The sequence below is a fragment of the Pseudopipra pipra genome, chromosome 27, assembly GCF_036250125.1.
Source record: "Pseudopipra pipra isolate bDixPip1 chromosome 27, bDixPip1.hap1, whole genome shotgun sequence".
Lineage (NCBI taxonomy): Eukaryota > Metazoa > Chordata > Aves > Passeriformes > Pipridae > Pseudopipra > Pseudopipra pipra.
Window position 1 is genome coordinate 5,735,763 of NC_087575.1, and position 14,156 is coordinate 5,749,918.

At 63.4% G+C, this 14,156-nt stretch overlaps 1 protein-coding gene across 2 annotated transcripts; it reads right to left on the bottom strand.

Annotated features, from left to right (window-relative positions):
- Positions 1–295: 295 nt before the first annotated feature.
- HCN2 (hyperpolarization activated cyclic nucleotide gated potassium and sodium channel 2) lies at positions 296–12,209 on the bottom strand. 2 transcript variants are annotated; one of them, XM_064637234.1, is made up of 8 exons: positions 11,703–12,209; positions 5,853–6,276; positions 4,892–5,053; positions 3,671–3,889; positions 3,338–3,484; positions 2,828–3,068; positions 2,486–2,650; positions 296–2,354 (listed from the first exon to the last, which is right to left on the bottom strand). In XM_064637234.1, exons 1-8 carry the CDS (start codon positions 12,146–12,148, stop codon positions 1,405–1,407), a joined length of 2,754 nt encoding a protein of 917 aa, XP_064493304.1. In that variant the 5' UTR covers positions 12,149–12,209; the 3' UTR covers positions 296–1,404. The 2 variants fall into 2 exon arrangements, with proteins under 2 accessions (XP_064493304.1, XP_064493305.1); XM_064637235.1 differs by lacking the exon at positions 11,703–12,209 and adding an exon at positions 7,048–11,614.
- Between the last annotated feature and the right edge of the window lie 1,947 nt (positions 12,210–14,156).

The window sequence follows — 14,156 nt, forward strand, 5'->3', positions numbered from 1 at the left end:
GGTGTGTTTGGTCCAGTTCTTGGCTGCACCCTGTACCCACAGTCTCCTGTCTCAGCCTGCTCCCAGCTTCTTCCTGGCTGCTGCTGGAGCAAGGGGAAAGCTGCTGGGAGGAGGCTTTTCACCTTGTCGCTTTTCTGGCAGGGAGTCAGCTCTTCAAAGGACAAAGCTGCATCCCACAGCCCATGCTGGGACTGTGCCCAGTGCTCAGGCTCCCTGGGCCAGGGAGGAGGAGCGGGAGCAGCCGGAGCCGCGGCAGGGAGGGACGGTGGCAAAGAAGCAGAGCCGGAGTCGTGCGTAGCTCTGTCAGCTGCTGACGTTTATTGCACAGGATGGGCTGGATGGGAAGGTGGACGCTTGGAATGGGGCCCTGTCCCTCCGGCTGCTCAGCCGCAGGGCGCTGGGCTGGCACGGGCCCCACACTCGCAGTACATTCAGTGTGGAAGGCTCCAGAGTGCGAGGCAGCGAGGCACACGTGCAGACACACACACATACACACATGTGCAGACACACACACATACACACATGTGCAGACACACACACATACACACACACACATGTGCAGACACACATACACACACACCTGTACACACAGCCCTGCACACACACACATACATACACATGTGTGCACACACACGCATACACACACACCTGCACACACAGCCCTGCACACACTCTCACACACACTCACACACACACACACCCCCCTGGTACACGCAGTGGGTGCCTTCCCCAGCCCCAGGACTCTGGGGTTGGGCTCCAGCGTCTGCCTCCATCCTAGCACTGCCTACGAGGACATGGGGCCGCGTTCACTCCCAGCCCTGGGGTGGGGGACAGTGTGTGGGTGCTTACAAGCCTCAGGGCGACCATCCCTCAGACCCCCTGCAACTTACCTCCAGTCCTGGACCATCACCCCTCACCTTGGGTCTGTGGGAGGGGCGCAGGGACACACGCGGCGCCAGGGCTGTGCCGACAGCCCCGGGAGGTGTCCTGTGGGTCACACACACAGGGATGTGTTCAGGTCATAGATATCATACACAGAGTTGGTCATGGCGAGGATGCAGCTGTGGCTTCTATGGGCAGCCAGGGAGGCCGAGGGGCAGCGGGGCTTCGCTGCGGGGAGCGGGAGACAGGGCCAGACTTTGGTCGGAGATGACGCAGCCGGGGGCTCACCCGGTGACCCCGCGGTGTCGCGGGGTGCAGCAGCCCCGTGCCCACCCTCGGCAGCTGCCCCGCTCTGCAGCGGGTGGCAGGAGGGGGCCGGGGAGGGGGGCTGGCACCACAGCGGGGGGCGGCAGCCGGTGGGGTGGCCGCGGCCCTCGTCCCGCGGCACAGGGTGGACACGAGGCGAGATGGGATTCCCGCGCAGCCCCTCCCGCACACGTGTCCCTGTGCCCGGCGCGGAGGTCACAAGTTGGAAGACAGCCTGGACTTGGCCGGGTCCGTGTCGGGCGTGCTGGCCGCTGAATCCTTGCGGGCCGCCGAGTCCTGCGGCAGGGTGGGTGGCGGGGTGAGCCCCGGGCCCGCGGGTGCCGGGTGGGCGGGAGCCCCCCGCGAGGGCGCCTGGCCCCGCAGCCCGGCTGGGGGCCCGGGGCCCGGCGAGGCAGTGGCCGGGCCCCCACTGATGGAGGTGCAGGACTCGCGGGCAGAGGCCGGAGGGCTCTGGGTGCTGCCAGCCACCAGCCCGTGGGGCAGGGAGGGCTGTGAGGCCGAGAGGGGCCGCGAATCCTGGCTGAGGCTGCTGGTGTGCAGCGCCTGTGTGCTCTTGTGGGCAGCCAGGCGCTGGGGAGAGCCGGGCGCTGGCTGCTGGCTGAGGGACAGCTGGGATCCCAGCGGCCCCGGGGCACCTCCATAGGCGAACGTCCGGCTGGCCAGCGGGCTTTGGGTCGGCGGGCTGGCCGCGGCCGCGGCAAAGGCGCTGGTGGAGGCGGGCAGGGCCGTGGGCTGCACCGGGTCCTGCGAGGGCGAGGGGTTGGTGTGGGGCGTCGGGGGCTGTGGCTGCGGTGGGGGGCTCTGCTGCAGCAGGACGGGGGAGACGGCGAAGGGGCTGGGCATGGCCTGGGCATACTGCAAACGGCGCATCATGCGGGGTGAGCCCAGCGCCATGGAGCCCACCAGAGGGCTCGCCATCTGCGGACAGAAGCTCATGGCAACGGCCTGCTGGAGGGTGGCGATGGCGGAGGTGACCTGGGGCTGGACGGGGCTGTACATAGCTGTGTGCTGCTGCAGCTCTGCCTGCTGCACCATCTCCCGGTCGTACTTGACGATCTCCTGGATGATCTCGTTCTCCTGATTGTTGAAGACACCTGAGTTGAGGTCGTGCTGCACTTTGTGGAGCAGGATCGAGTTCTTCTTCCCTGCAGGGAGGGGGCCAGAAGAGGGAATACCATGAGTCCCACCCTGGGACTACGCTGGGTTCCCATGCAAGTCATGGCTGTTCCCTCTACTGGGACACCCCTCTCCCCCTCCAGACCCCACCGTGCCCTACCAATGCGGTCAAGGCGGTCAATGGCCACGGTCTCAAAGGCCCGTCTCATCATGGGGTATTCCTCCAGCACCTCATTGAAGTTGTCCACTGAGAGCGAGTAGAGGCGGCAGTAGGTGTCTGCACGGACACTGGCTGTGCGCCGGCCACGGGTCAGCAGGCAGATCTCTGCGTGGAAAATGCCGGGGTCAAGGTCAGAACACCGCCAGTGAGAACAAAATGGGGCCAAACCAGGAGCAAGGGGTGAGAACCACCACATGGGGGATGCCCCAGGACGGGGCAGGTGCCCCAGTACTTCTCACAGACCCCAAGAGGGTACCCGGGCTCAGTCCTGCAAGCGCTCACCTCCAAAGTAGGAGCCATCAGAGAGTTTCATCTCCTTGTTGCCCTTGGTGAGGATGCTGACCACCCCGTGCTGGATGAAGTACATCTTCTTGCCAATGGTGCCCTCACGGATAATGTAGTCACCCGGCTGGAACACCTCAAACTTCAGCTTGGTGAGCATCGCCGTGACAAAGTTGGGGTCTGCGTTGGCGAACAGCGGCATCGAGGCCACCAGCTTGCGGCAGTTGAAGTTGACAATTTCCTGTGGGGAAGCAGGTGAGCACAGGAGGCCGGGACACACTTCTGCAGGGGCATGCTGCCCGCCACCAGCAGGCTCACGGACACCCTGGCACACAGATCTTGCATGGACACGTACTCAGAGCTGCAGAGCTGCAGCAAGAGGTGTTCGACCCCAAGCATGTGCACGGCAGAAGCCAGTGGGACCCACACCACTCCCTGACACATGACAGGGAGCAGGGGGTCCCTCCCTTTGGGGGAGCAATCCCCCACACCCAGCTCTCCAGCCCTCACCTCACGCAGGGGCTCGTTGAGCTCCCCCAGGATGCTGTCCTCGTCAAACATCTTGCCCTGGTAGCGATGCTCATAGTAGTCATGAATCTTCTGGCGGAAGTCGGCGGGCAGCTTGTGGAAGGACATGTACTGCTCCACCTGCTTGTACTGTGGGGAGAGGTGTGTTAGCTGGGACCCCACACACACATTCCCACTCCATGGGCCAGTCTCGCTACACCTCCCCATCCCTGCTCCCAGCCAGGAACACTCACCCCACCTGGCTGCATCTCCAGGAGGGGACGCACCAGCTGGGCTCAGGACAGAAGCCCTGGGCCCCATTCGGCCCAGTCCTACCTTCTCCTGGTACTGGCGCCGGGAGGAGTCCAGGGACTGGATGAGGGCGGTGGCGTGGCCGATGAACATGGCGTAGCAAGTGGCCCCCACGATCATGCTCAGCATGGTCAGCCAGATGTCCGTCATGCTCTCGGGAGCCTGCTTCCCATAGCCGATGCAGAGCATGTGGCTCATGGACTTGAAGAGGGCAAAGGAGTACAGCTCACTCCAGGAGTCGTTCTGCAGCAACAGGGACGGCGGCTCAGCCCGTGCTGGTGCTCAGCTGCACAAGTGTGTGTCTGTGTGTGTCTGTGTGTGTCTGTGCGTTTGTGTCTGTGTGTGTCTGCATGTCTGTGTGTGTGTGTCTGTGTGTGTCTGTGTGTTTGTGTGTGTGTCTGTGTGTTTGTGTGTGTCTGTCTGTGTGTGTCTGTGTGTGTCTGTGTGTGTCTGTGTGTTTGTGTGTGTGTCTGTGTGTTTGTGTGTGTCTGTGTGTGTCTGTTGTGTCTGTGTGTGTGTGTCTGTGTGTTTGTGTGTGTGTCTGTGTGTTTGTGTGTGTCTGTCTGTGTGTCTGTGTGTGTGTCTGTGTGTTTGTGTGTGTCTGTCTGTGTGTCTGTGTGTGTCTGTGTGTGTGTGAGAGCAGCGCCCGAGGGCACAGCGCCCTGGCCCCTGCCAGGCCACGGCCCTGGTTCTCTGCCTGCCTCTCTCAGCAGCCCTCAGCAACAGGCATTTGTTGAAAAGCAAATTTTCAAACTTTCCAAACTTTTCAAACTTCCCTGGAGAAGCAGTCAGGGAAGGAGAAGGCAGGGGAGGAAGAGGAGGAAGCCAGGCGGGAGGGAACGGAGCAGAGATGGAAACTTGATGGAACAGGATGAGACAGACAGAGGGAGAAGAGCCATTTGCAGGAGGCTGTGGGGCTGAGAGGGAGCAATTAGAAACAGGGCACATTATTTATTAATAGCAGTTTTATGGCTAATGAGCAGGAGAAGGCGGCAGGGGACAGGACCAAGAGCCCAGTGTCAGCATATTCCTCCCGCCCGGATCGATCCGCTGCTCCAGGTCCTGTGAGGCCTCACCGGGTGCCCTGCACACTGTGGGGTGCCCTGTAAACCACAGGGCACTGCAGCCATGGCCAGCGGGGGGATGGCATCTCCTGGGGTCAGAGCACGGAGGCCAGATGACAGGAGGATGGGTGGGGGCCCAGGGGATCAGGCAGGAGCGTATTAGGGGGTGGATGGTACTCACCACCATCCCATTGATGGAGACCCAGCAGTTCTGGGGGAAATCCTGCAGCATGGGCACCAGGAACTGGAGGCAGCCGTCCCAGTGGCAGAGCAGCAGCATCATGCCAATGAGGTTGATGATCCTCATCACTGCACTGGCCAGGTCGTAGGTCATGTGGAAGATCTGGGTGGGTGGGATGGCAGCAGGTGAATGTGGGGACCCTCCCCCACTGCCCAGCCCTGCTCAGGGCACTGACCCTCATGGCCTCTGATGGAAGCAGCTCCCATGGCTGGCCCAGCTCCGGCCCTGAGGCTGCTCTGCTCCACCTGCCTATTCACAGCTGGTGGGATGGGGATGCCCCCGCACCGCCCAGGAAGTGGTGATGGCCACGAGCCTTGATGAGCATCAGCCAGCACCAGCAGATGCTCAGGGAGAGACAAATACTCAGGGCACGGAGGAGGGACTGGGGCAGCCCCAAGGGCACCAAGTGCAGAGTCTGGGCCAGAGCCACGTAGCAAAGTCGAGCATGTCCCCTCCAGACTCTAAGGCACGTCCCCTCCCAGCCCACACGGCCCCGAGTGCACCCTGCCTCCTGCACTGGGGACCCCAAGGGCCAGGGGTCCTGCCACCCTCCCTGGCACTCCCCAAGCTCCTGGAGGGGCAGGGAGCCAGCGGGGAGCAAGGCAAGCAGCACGGAGCTGAGCAGGGTGACAGGGTCCTGCTGCTGGAGCAGGGGATGGTGTGCCAGCTTGTGCCAGCCATGCTGCCACCAGTGGTGAGTGGTGTACCATGGCCCAGAGATGCCCTAAACCTTCCAGGAAGGGTCACATCCACCCACTGGCCCCACACAGAGCCCTGCAGATCCCCTCCACCCTGTCCGTTCTTCAGGCAGCCCCCAGCCCTGCCACTCTCCAGCTCCCCTCCAGCTCCCGCTCTCCCCAGCCATCCCAGTGCTGCCAGCAGGCCCAGAGCAGGTCCTCACCTCCTCCCACTGGTGGATGTAGCGGATGAGCCGGGAGAGGCGGAGGAGCCGCAGGAGGCTGAGGATCTTGGTGAAGCGGACGATGCGGAGGGCACGGGCGGTCTTGTAGACCTCCGAGTCTATGCCCTTCTCCACAATGAGGAAAACATAGTCCACGGGGATGGAGGAGACAAAATCCACCACAAACCAGGTCTTGAGGTACTTCTTCTTGATCCTTTCGGGGTCCAGGATGATTTCCGTGTTGTCCTCAATGACAATCCCTGTCCGGAAGTTCAGCACCAGGTCCATCAGGAAGAAGGTGTCAGAGACCACATTGAACACGATCCAGGGTGCTGTGGTCTCCTCCTTGAAGAAGGTGATGCCCACAGGAATGATGATCAGGTTGCCCACCATGAAGAGCAGCATCGTGAAGTCCCAGTAGAATCTGGGGAGTGAGAAGATGGAGGGGGGGTGTCACCAGTGCCCCACAGCTGCCCCCCATGCCGAGGGGACATGGCCACAGTGCCCTGCCCTCCAGGACCCACGCTACTGGGGTGCTGCCACTGTGATGACACCTCAGCCACAGGAACCTCCCTCTCCCCAGAGACTACACCTTGCTCCCCCCTCTCCAGCCTGCCCCTGGGGTGATCTTGCAGCCAGCATAGCCCCTGACTGAGGTGTAGAGGGGGGTGCAGGATGAGGCTGGGGGCTCCCACTGGGCTGCCGGAGGCAGCAGGTCCTGGGGGGAGAGGAGAATGATGATGCCAAACACTGGAGGGGGGCACCCTCCGGCCGAGCTGCCCCGGGGAAGCCCGCGGGCTGAGGAGTCCCCCAGACCGTCGGCATCACTCTACGTCACAGGTGAAGGCAGGACGGGAGATTGGTGGGAGCAGTCCCCCCTTTCCTGCTCCCAGAGGGGGGAAAGCGGTCAGTCCACAGGGACAGTCAGAGCCACCCTACTCCGCGCCCCCGGGCCAGGCTGGGGTCCCGATTTGGGGGTGCCAGGGTGGGGCTGCCCGTCAGTCCCCGCAGCGCGGCTGCGATGGAAGGAGCCGCCGCGGCTCCGGTGCAGCGGAGCACGTACGGCTGCAGTCGGCGGCGGCAGCGCCCGCAGCCCCGGCCAGACGCGGGGGCGGTGAGTGGGTGGGCGGCCGCCTCTGCCCCTGCCCCCGCCCCTGCCTGGGCTGCGCGGCCCCTCCACCCCCTCCCGGCTCACCCCATTCTTCTTCCCTTTCTCCTCGTCCCCCTCTCCTGGGCCACCGACGACCTTTCTGAGCATCTGCAAGGTCACAGCAGCTCTGTCGTGGCAGGATGGCGTGGAGGCCACCTCGGCCCTCCCTGCTCTGGCCGGGGGGCGGGAGGGGGGGGATGCTCCTCAGTGCACGTGCAGGGACACTCAGGACCCTCGCCCACACATGTCTGCTCAGCCCACCTGGGCAGGGGTCTCTGAGAGCTGTGAAATGATGGGCAGGGGGTGCCATCGCCGTGCCGTGCACGCGGTGCCCTGGGGTGGGGGGACGAGGGGGAGACCCCCCCCTGCACACAGAAAGGGGCGATGGGCCGGGTCCCCCCCACTGCGCAGACCAGCGCAGGACCAGGAGCCGAACATCCCAGCTCCTGACCTTTCTCCAATGACACCTTCCCCATGTGAGGTGTTGCTGTGGCAACTGTGAGTGATGTCACTGCTGCAAAACGATGACTTCACACCAGGGCGGTCCCCAGGGCACCCTCGGCAAAGGAACTGTGCCCCCCTTCTACCCCTACACCGAGCTTCAGCTGCTGGCACCAAACAGGCAGCGAGGCCATGGCCATGGTGGGCCTGGCCAGACCCCCAGGCTCCCACACACAGCACGACCTGCCAGAGATGCCAGAGTCAGCAGAGTCGCTGTGGGGCTGGATCTGTCCCCAGACCCCTGGCAGCTCCCACTCGGACTGACCCTGCTGTGCTGCGCAGGTCCCACGGGGGCATTAGCCGTGCAAAGCTGCGAAGAACAAAGATTAAATAACCTCGCCAGCTGGGCAAAACTCTCCTCTGGCTCCAATTCCTTTGCAATCTGGCTGAGCCAGGGCAGAATTCAGCCTGCAGAGAAAAGATAAACTGCTCCTGATTCCCCCACCGCACACAACTGACCCTGTGCAATCGCCCCGGGGACCGGGGTGCGATGCCAGCGCTTTCTTCCTTGGAGGGTTCATGTGCATGGAAGAAAAGATCCAATCCAGGCTACTAAAAATATCTGAAAACAAATTAATCAGGATCCTTGACATCCCTCCCTTGCTTCTGACCCAATTGTATGACAGTGACGATGACAGGAGGTGTCCAAAGCCCCCACGAGCTGCCGCCTTTCCGCTGTCACCCGCCCAACGCCTGGCACGGTGCTGCTGCTCTGAGGTCCTGGGCAAGATACAAGCTGGGGCCGAGCCATACAGGGGGGGCACAGGCAGGTATGCCAGGGTGGTCCCTGCTCAACTCCATTGGCAGCACACAGAGCTCCAGGGTCTGCTGGAGACAATCCAGCGACACCCCTTTATGCTGATCCCGTAGCCCGGCAGTGAGCTGCACGTGCACCAGCCTGCCCAGCAGTATGGAGCTCCCCAAGACCCCCCTCTGCAGGAGGATCCCCTGAGGTCTGAGCCCTTCAGCCCTGACAAGGCCCAGCTGCAAACAATCAGGCTGCCTGGTGGGCAGGAGCAGCACGGGATCAGTGCAGGATCAATCAGCACAGGATTGGCACTTTGCAAACTCACACTAAATACTCATATCCTAAAAATGAGGTTGCTATGAGAAGTGTGTTACAAAGCCAATGGCATAAGTTTGCCTGAGCTGAGAGAGCAGTGGTGGCCAACATCATCTGCACCTCCAGATCCCAGCAGAGTCAGTTGTGATGAATGATTGGTGCTGCTCTCTCTTGGAAAAGCCTTTTACCCTGGGAGTTCCTGGGGAGGGGGGTAAAGGCTTTGCAAACTGCTCAAGGACCCACACCTTCACAATCCCCCCAGCCAGTCCCAGCCTTTCCTCCCCAGTGACTGAGTGATGGCTTTCAGCACTCCCAGGTCCGACTGCCCCACACTGATGCTGCAGAATAAGGAGTCCAGCTCCCCAACACCCTGACCAGAGGGAATGGGAACATCGGGACCAGTGGCAGTGCTGGCACATCCATCAGGAGCAAGAGCAGCTGGCAAGCCCAGTCCCTCTGCTCAGTAGCCCCCACAGTGGCACCATCCAGGCAGAGGGAAAGCCCCTGAAACCATTCAACCCTGGATGAGGAAGTCTCTGGCCAAGAAGCACCAGGGACATGTGCTCTGGAATCATCTTTGTCCCCAATTCAGTTGTGAGAGCAGCTCTTGCAACAGAAATTCACCAGCAGTGAGAACCCCCTGCTCAGCCCCAGCCCTGGTCCCAGCCCAGTCTCATGGAAGGCTGTGGGTGCCAGGCTGGCACTGGGGGATGCCAGTGTAGCCCCTGGACACCCACTCAGCAATCACAGGGTGATGGGCACTGCCACCATCCCCAAATCACCGGCTGTGCACAGCTCCCACAGCCCCAGAGCAGCTCCTCGGGGCTGGTGCAGAAACCACAACAGAAGCGATGAAGGAGTTGGCACTGGCTGGGCTGTTCCTCCCAAAACAGAGACCAGAATTGGCAAAGCCACCAACGACCACTGCCCAGCACCCAAAAGGATGTGGCCCTGCTCCAGCACACACTTACAAGGTCTCTTTTATCAGATTTGCAGCTCAGGATCTCACCAGCCACTCTGGCTGCTTCCTCGTCATTCAATATTTATGTAAATAGCAACCTCGGTTCCTGGAGCAAATGTGTCCTGAATTGTGGGTGAACGATGGCAGTGCCATTGCCATGAGAAGTCAGGATCATTAAATGACGATGATTATGAAATGATATCACAGATGCAGATGGGTAATGGGTTTTGCAGGGCAAACACGACCAGGTCACGCTCCATTATCATTATTGGATAAATGCTTTTTGATTATTTTAAGGCAGGACAACGTGGGACGGATGGACACGTCCCCAACATGCACAGGCAGAGCGGGTTCCTCACGCCCAGGCTCAGCCCCACGTGGGCTGATCCTGTTCCTGAGCATGGTTGTGGAGCTGGAGGACGCCGTGGCTCTGCCTGCAGCTCCTCCCCGCTGGGCAGGGAACTCTCCTACGCCACTTCCAGTATCAAAACACAGGCAGACACTCTGCCCCAATGGGTTTCAAGTCTTGATAGCGGCTCCAGGAGGATGGAGCCCGCGCTGGGCAGGACAGTCAGGGTGACTCTCCAAGGTCACCCTGGCACCCGCCTGCTCGCTGCAAGTACCAGTCCAGGGAACAATGCTGCTGGACCTCGGAGAAGCCTCTGAGGCCTCGAGCCCACTGCAAGCTCACTGCAGGGAGACCCTGCTCTCAGGAGCACCGTGGACTCTGCCTCCAGCACCGCGGCTCTGCCAGGTCAGAGGAGCTGGGCAGGCTTTGGCCTGGGGCAGGCATGGGGGTCACTCTGCTCCCAGCCCCGGCAACAGCCCACAGCTGCTGAGGGTGAGGAGCAGCATGGGCAGTGCAGACAGGCCCAGTCCCCCAGGATCTACCTGCCACCACCACCTCTGCTCTGTCACAGCAGGGCCAGTGGAGCTCCCTCCACCGCAGGACAGCAGTGACCAGGCGGTGCAGACACTGCTCAACCCGGCCCTGCAGCAGAACCGATGCCCAGCCAGTGAGACAAGGAGGGAGCTCCACTGTGTAGCCACAGTGTGGAAGGGTGCAAGACCCTGTGCAAGAAGGCAGCCCCAGGGGGAGGCCAAGGGCCTCCAACTTCTCCTCTGGAAGATGCCAGATCAGCCCAGGGCAGCGCATGAGGGCGGGAGCAGGAGATGCAAGTGCTGGTCCCTGCCCTGAGCCCATGGCCACCTCCACCTGCCTCAGGGAGCCCTATGCTGTGGAGACTCGTCAGTGTTAGGAGAGAACAGAATTTGAGGTCTGGCTCAGGGACATCCCCCCCCCAGGCACCCAGTGGACCCTCCCCTGAGCCGCCCCAAACCATGCACCAGCAGAGTCAAAATGACTCAGAGCTGAGCCCCTGAGCCCCACTGGCCCCTGGAAGAAGGCTCCCCCAGCCCCTTTGAGGTCGCTGAACCAACTGGTTCAGCCCCAGCGCTGGCTCACCAGTAATGCCAGCAGGGTCTCAGCCCCCCTCCATCCCTGCAAGGTGTGATGCTGCCTGCCCCCGACAGTGTAGCCAGCCATCCCTCCCTCCCAGCAGCTTTCACACAACTAGGGAAACGTTTGCCACTCCAGAGCTCCCCAGGGCTCATGGGCCAGGAAGGAGATGGAGCTGCAGAGCTTTTCTCCTGGGTTTGCCATTCTTCACCTGGAAGACACACAGGCTGGATCTTGGGGACTCAAGTCCTCTCAGAAGTGGGAAGAATCCCCCTCAAACTGGCTGAACCCCAGGGACAGGATCAGGCCTCCATGGGGGAGGGGGAATCATCACAACGCTCTGCCTGGCAGTGGCACAGCACATCCCCCCCACCCAGCACTGGCACTTCCCCGGGGAGGGGGACCCCGAACCGCAGGGTGCTCCAGGGGCAGAGCCAAGGCCCGGTGGGGCTAAGGGGGGCCGAGCCTGCCGAGGCTCCGGGAAGGACGAGGGGACGCCCTTGCCCGGGCACTGAGAGTGCTCCCGGCATCCCCGGGGCGGCGGCTGCTGCGCTGGGGAGGGGGATGCCTGGCTCGGCCCCTCCCGCGCCCGGCGGCGGCTCAAGGTGCCCTCGGCCCGGCCGCACCGGCGGCCCTGCTCCCCGGCCCGGCCCGATACCCGGCCCCGCAGGATGCTGGATGCGGGATGCGGCCGAGCCCCGCGGGTACCGCCGCACCTGAAGTCGCTGTAGGGATGGATGATCCAGGCCCCCGCCGACTTGACGCGCTCCTGCTCCCGCTCCACCGCCTTCTGCGAGCCGAACATCCGCAGCGAGAACTTGTTGACGCCGGGCTGGAGCATCGCCCCGAACTGCCGCTGCATGAAGCTGGCCTGGCTCCCGCGGACCTCCTCGCCCGCATCCTCGCCCGCGCCCTCCTCGGCTGCCTTGGCCCCGCCGGGGGACGCGCCGCCGCCGCCGCAGGAGAAGGAGACCTTGGGCTCTCGAGGCGGCTCCGGGCCGGGGCTGCGCGGAGGGTCCCCGCGGCGGCACTCGCCGTTCGGGGACCCCTTCCCGCCGCGGCCCCGCGCCCGTCCGGTCGCCGCCGCCCCGCCGCGCTTGGCCGCATCGGCCGCCTCCTCCTCGGCCGCCTCCCCGCCCGCCGCGCCGCGGCCCGCCCGCATCCTGATCCCGATCCCGATCCCGCCGCCGCTGCCGCCGCCGAGGCCACCGGCGGCACAGTGGCACCCGCCGCCGCGGCGGGGGCGGGCCGGGGGCGGGCAGCGGGGCCGGGCCGGGGGCCGGGCGGCTCCGCAGCTCCCCCCTCCGGCACAGCGCTCGCCGGCGGGACCGGCTACCGGGACGGACCGTTCACCTTGAGCCCCGACAGCCCCGGCGCCCGGCGCCGACGCCCTGGGCGCAGAGAACAGGGCACAGGGACCGGCACCTCCTGCCCTCTGCTCCGGGAACGTGCTTGTCCCGCTGCGGCTCCCCCGGGCTGCGGGGCGTCGAGGCGCGCCGGACGAGGAGCCCGGGTGAGCTCCGAGCACCCCCGAGCAGCCGGACACGGGACCGGAGCCGCCCCGCCCCGGGGCCGCGGCTCTGGGACGGACCCGTGGGGTGGCGGAGCCGGGCGAGCAGCGAGGCCGCGGCGGTGGCACCACCTGGTGCCACGGGACAGAACCGCACCGGGCAGCGCGTCCCCGCCGCGGCGGAGCCAGCGCCGTGCCCGGGGCCGGGCAGCTGCAGCCCCTGCACGGACCCCACGGGCGGAGACACCCCAAAAGCTGCGCTGAGGGACACAGGGGCCCCGTTCTGCAACATCGCTCCCCGGGCTTGGCACGGCTGCCTTCAAGAACAGCCCATTTCTCCAAACCACCCCCGGAGAACAGCACTGCAGCTCCTCAGCTGCTCCCAGCCCAGAGGGGAGACCGGTGCTGCAGCTTAACCTGAACGGGAGGTTGGAGATGCTGGAGCCAAGGCGTCAGGAGGCAGGGGTTGAGCGGGGTCCCCGCAGTGCCCAGAGCACCAACTCTCTCCCCAGGACAGAAAGGGGCACTGCAGCCAAGGCCTGCTTGTGCCATCCCTGTGCAGGGTTCCACGTGGCCGCCCTTGGGCCATGGCAGGGCCGTGCCCGGGCTCACGGGGGCAGCTGCCACAGGCCCAGCAGAGAGCAGCACTATGCCATTACACCCCTTGCCCAGCTCCCAGGGCTGTTGTCCCCCCGTCCCTGCCCGGTCAAACAAAAGGCACAAGTGGTTCTTTGTGCTGCAGCCAAGAGCTGGGTCAGGCAGGACCCATAATCCTCATCAAGGAAAATTAAGCCATGCATTGATTTTTCACCAGGATAGCATGAGGCCGGCTGTGAAAGCCTTGCATAACCCACTTACAGGCTGCAGAGCCCTGCTGCCTGCACAGCCCAAGGCCAGCTGATGGCACAGCGAGGCAGAAGCACTGACAGGAGGGATGCAGCTACCACAGCTCCAAGCTGCCAGCAGTTCTCTGGGCAGTTTAGCCATCAGAGCCACACTCTCCCCTTGACCCTTCCCAGGCCCTTAAAAGGAAGAAGTGTCTGGCTACAGAGCACGGCCATGGTTCAGCCAATTGCCAGGAGCAGAGCACACAGTTACCTTAGGCCAGCTGGGAGCACATGGCAGCTTCCCTTCAGCCCATGGCCTTCACTGCTCACTCCAGGGGCAGGAATGCTGGCAAAAAGCCTCCTGAGCTCAAGGCTGGCAGCAAGAAGGGACCCCCCCACCACCACATCCTCAGTCCTCTCCCCCAGGCCCTGCTCTGGGCACAAAGGTTTCACATTTTTGCTCACTTTCCTGTCCCAGAAAGAGCAGGAAAAAAAAACCTGCTTAGAGAAGCACAAGACACACAGGCAGCATGTCCTCTGAGGGCTCCTGGGGACTGAGGCTGATCCTTGACCCCACAGCCACAAGGTCTGAGGAACTGCAGAGCAGGGCAAAGTGAGACCTGTCCCACACAGGCAAGTGTGCCCAGTGCTCCTCGGGCTCTGCAGAGCAGGGAGCACCACTCCCTCCCTCCAGGGAGGCCTTTTACACCCATCAAGCTGCAAATCCTCAGCAATTAGAAGGCAGCCAGAGCTGGCACCAAACTGAGACACAGCATCCTGTTTTGCAGCCAGAGGGTCAGGCAGCCCAGAGGGAAGAGACCAGAGTCCAGAGG

What these genes read in the sequence shown, in the direction of transcription:
- HCN2 (XM_064637234.1), bottom strand. Translation starts at nt 12,148, where the DNA reads ATGCGGGCGGGCCGCGGCGCGGCGGGCGGGGAGGCGGCCGAGGAGGAG. An exon ending in TCTCCATCAATGGGATGGTG is followed by an intron (nt 3,890 to 4,891) that starts GTGAGTACCATC and finishes CTGTTGCTGCAG; the next exon opens with AACGACTCCTGGAGTGAGCT. An exon ending in TGATGGCTCCTACTTTGGAG is followed by an intron (nt 2,651 to 2,827) that starts GTGAGCGCTTGC and finishes TTTTCCACGCAG; the next exon opens with AGATCTGCCTGCTGACCCGT.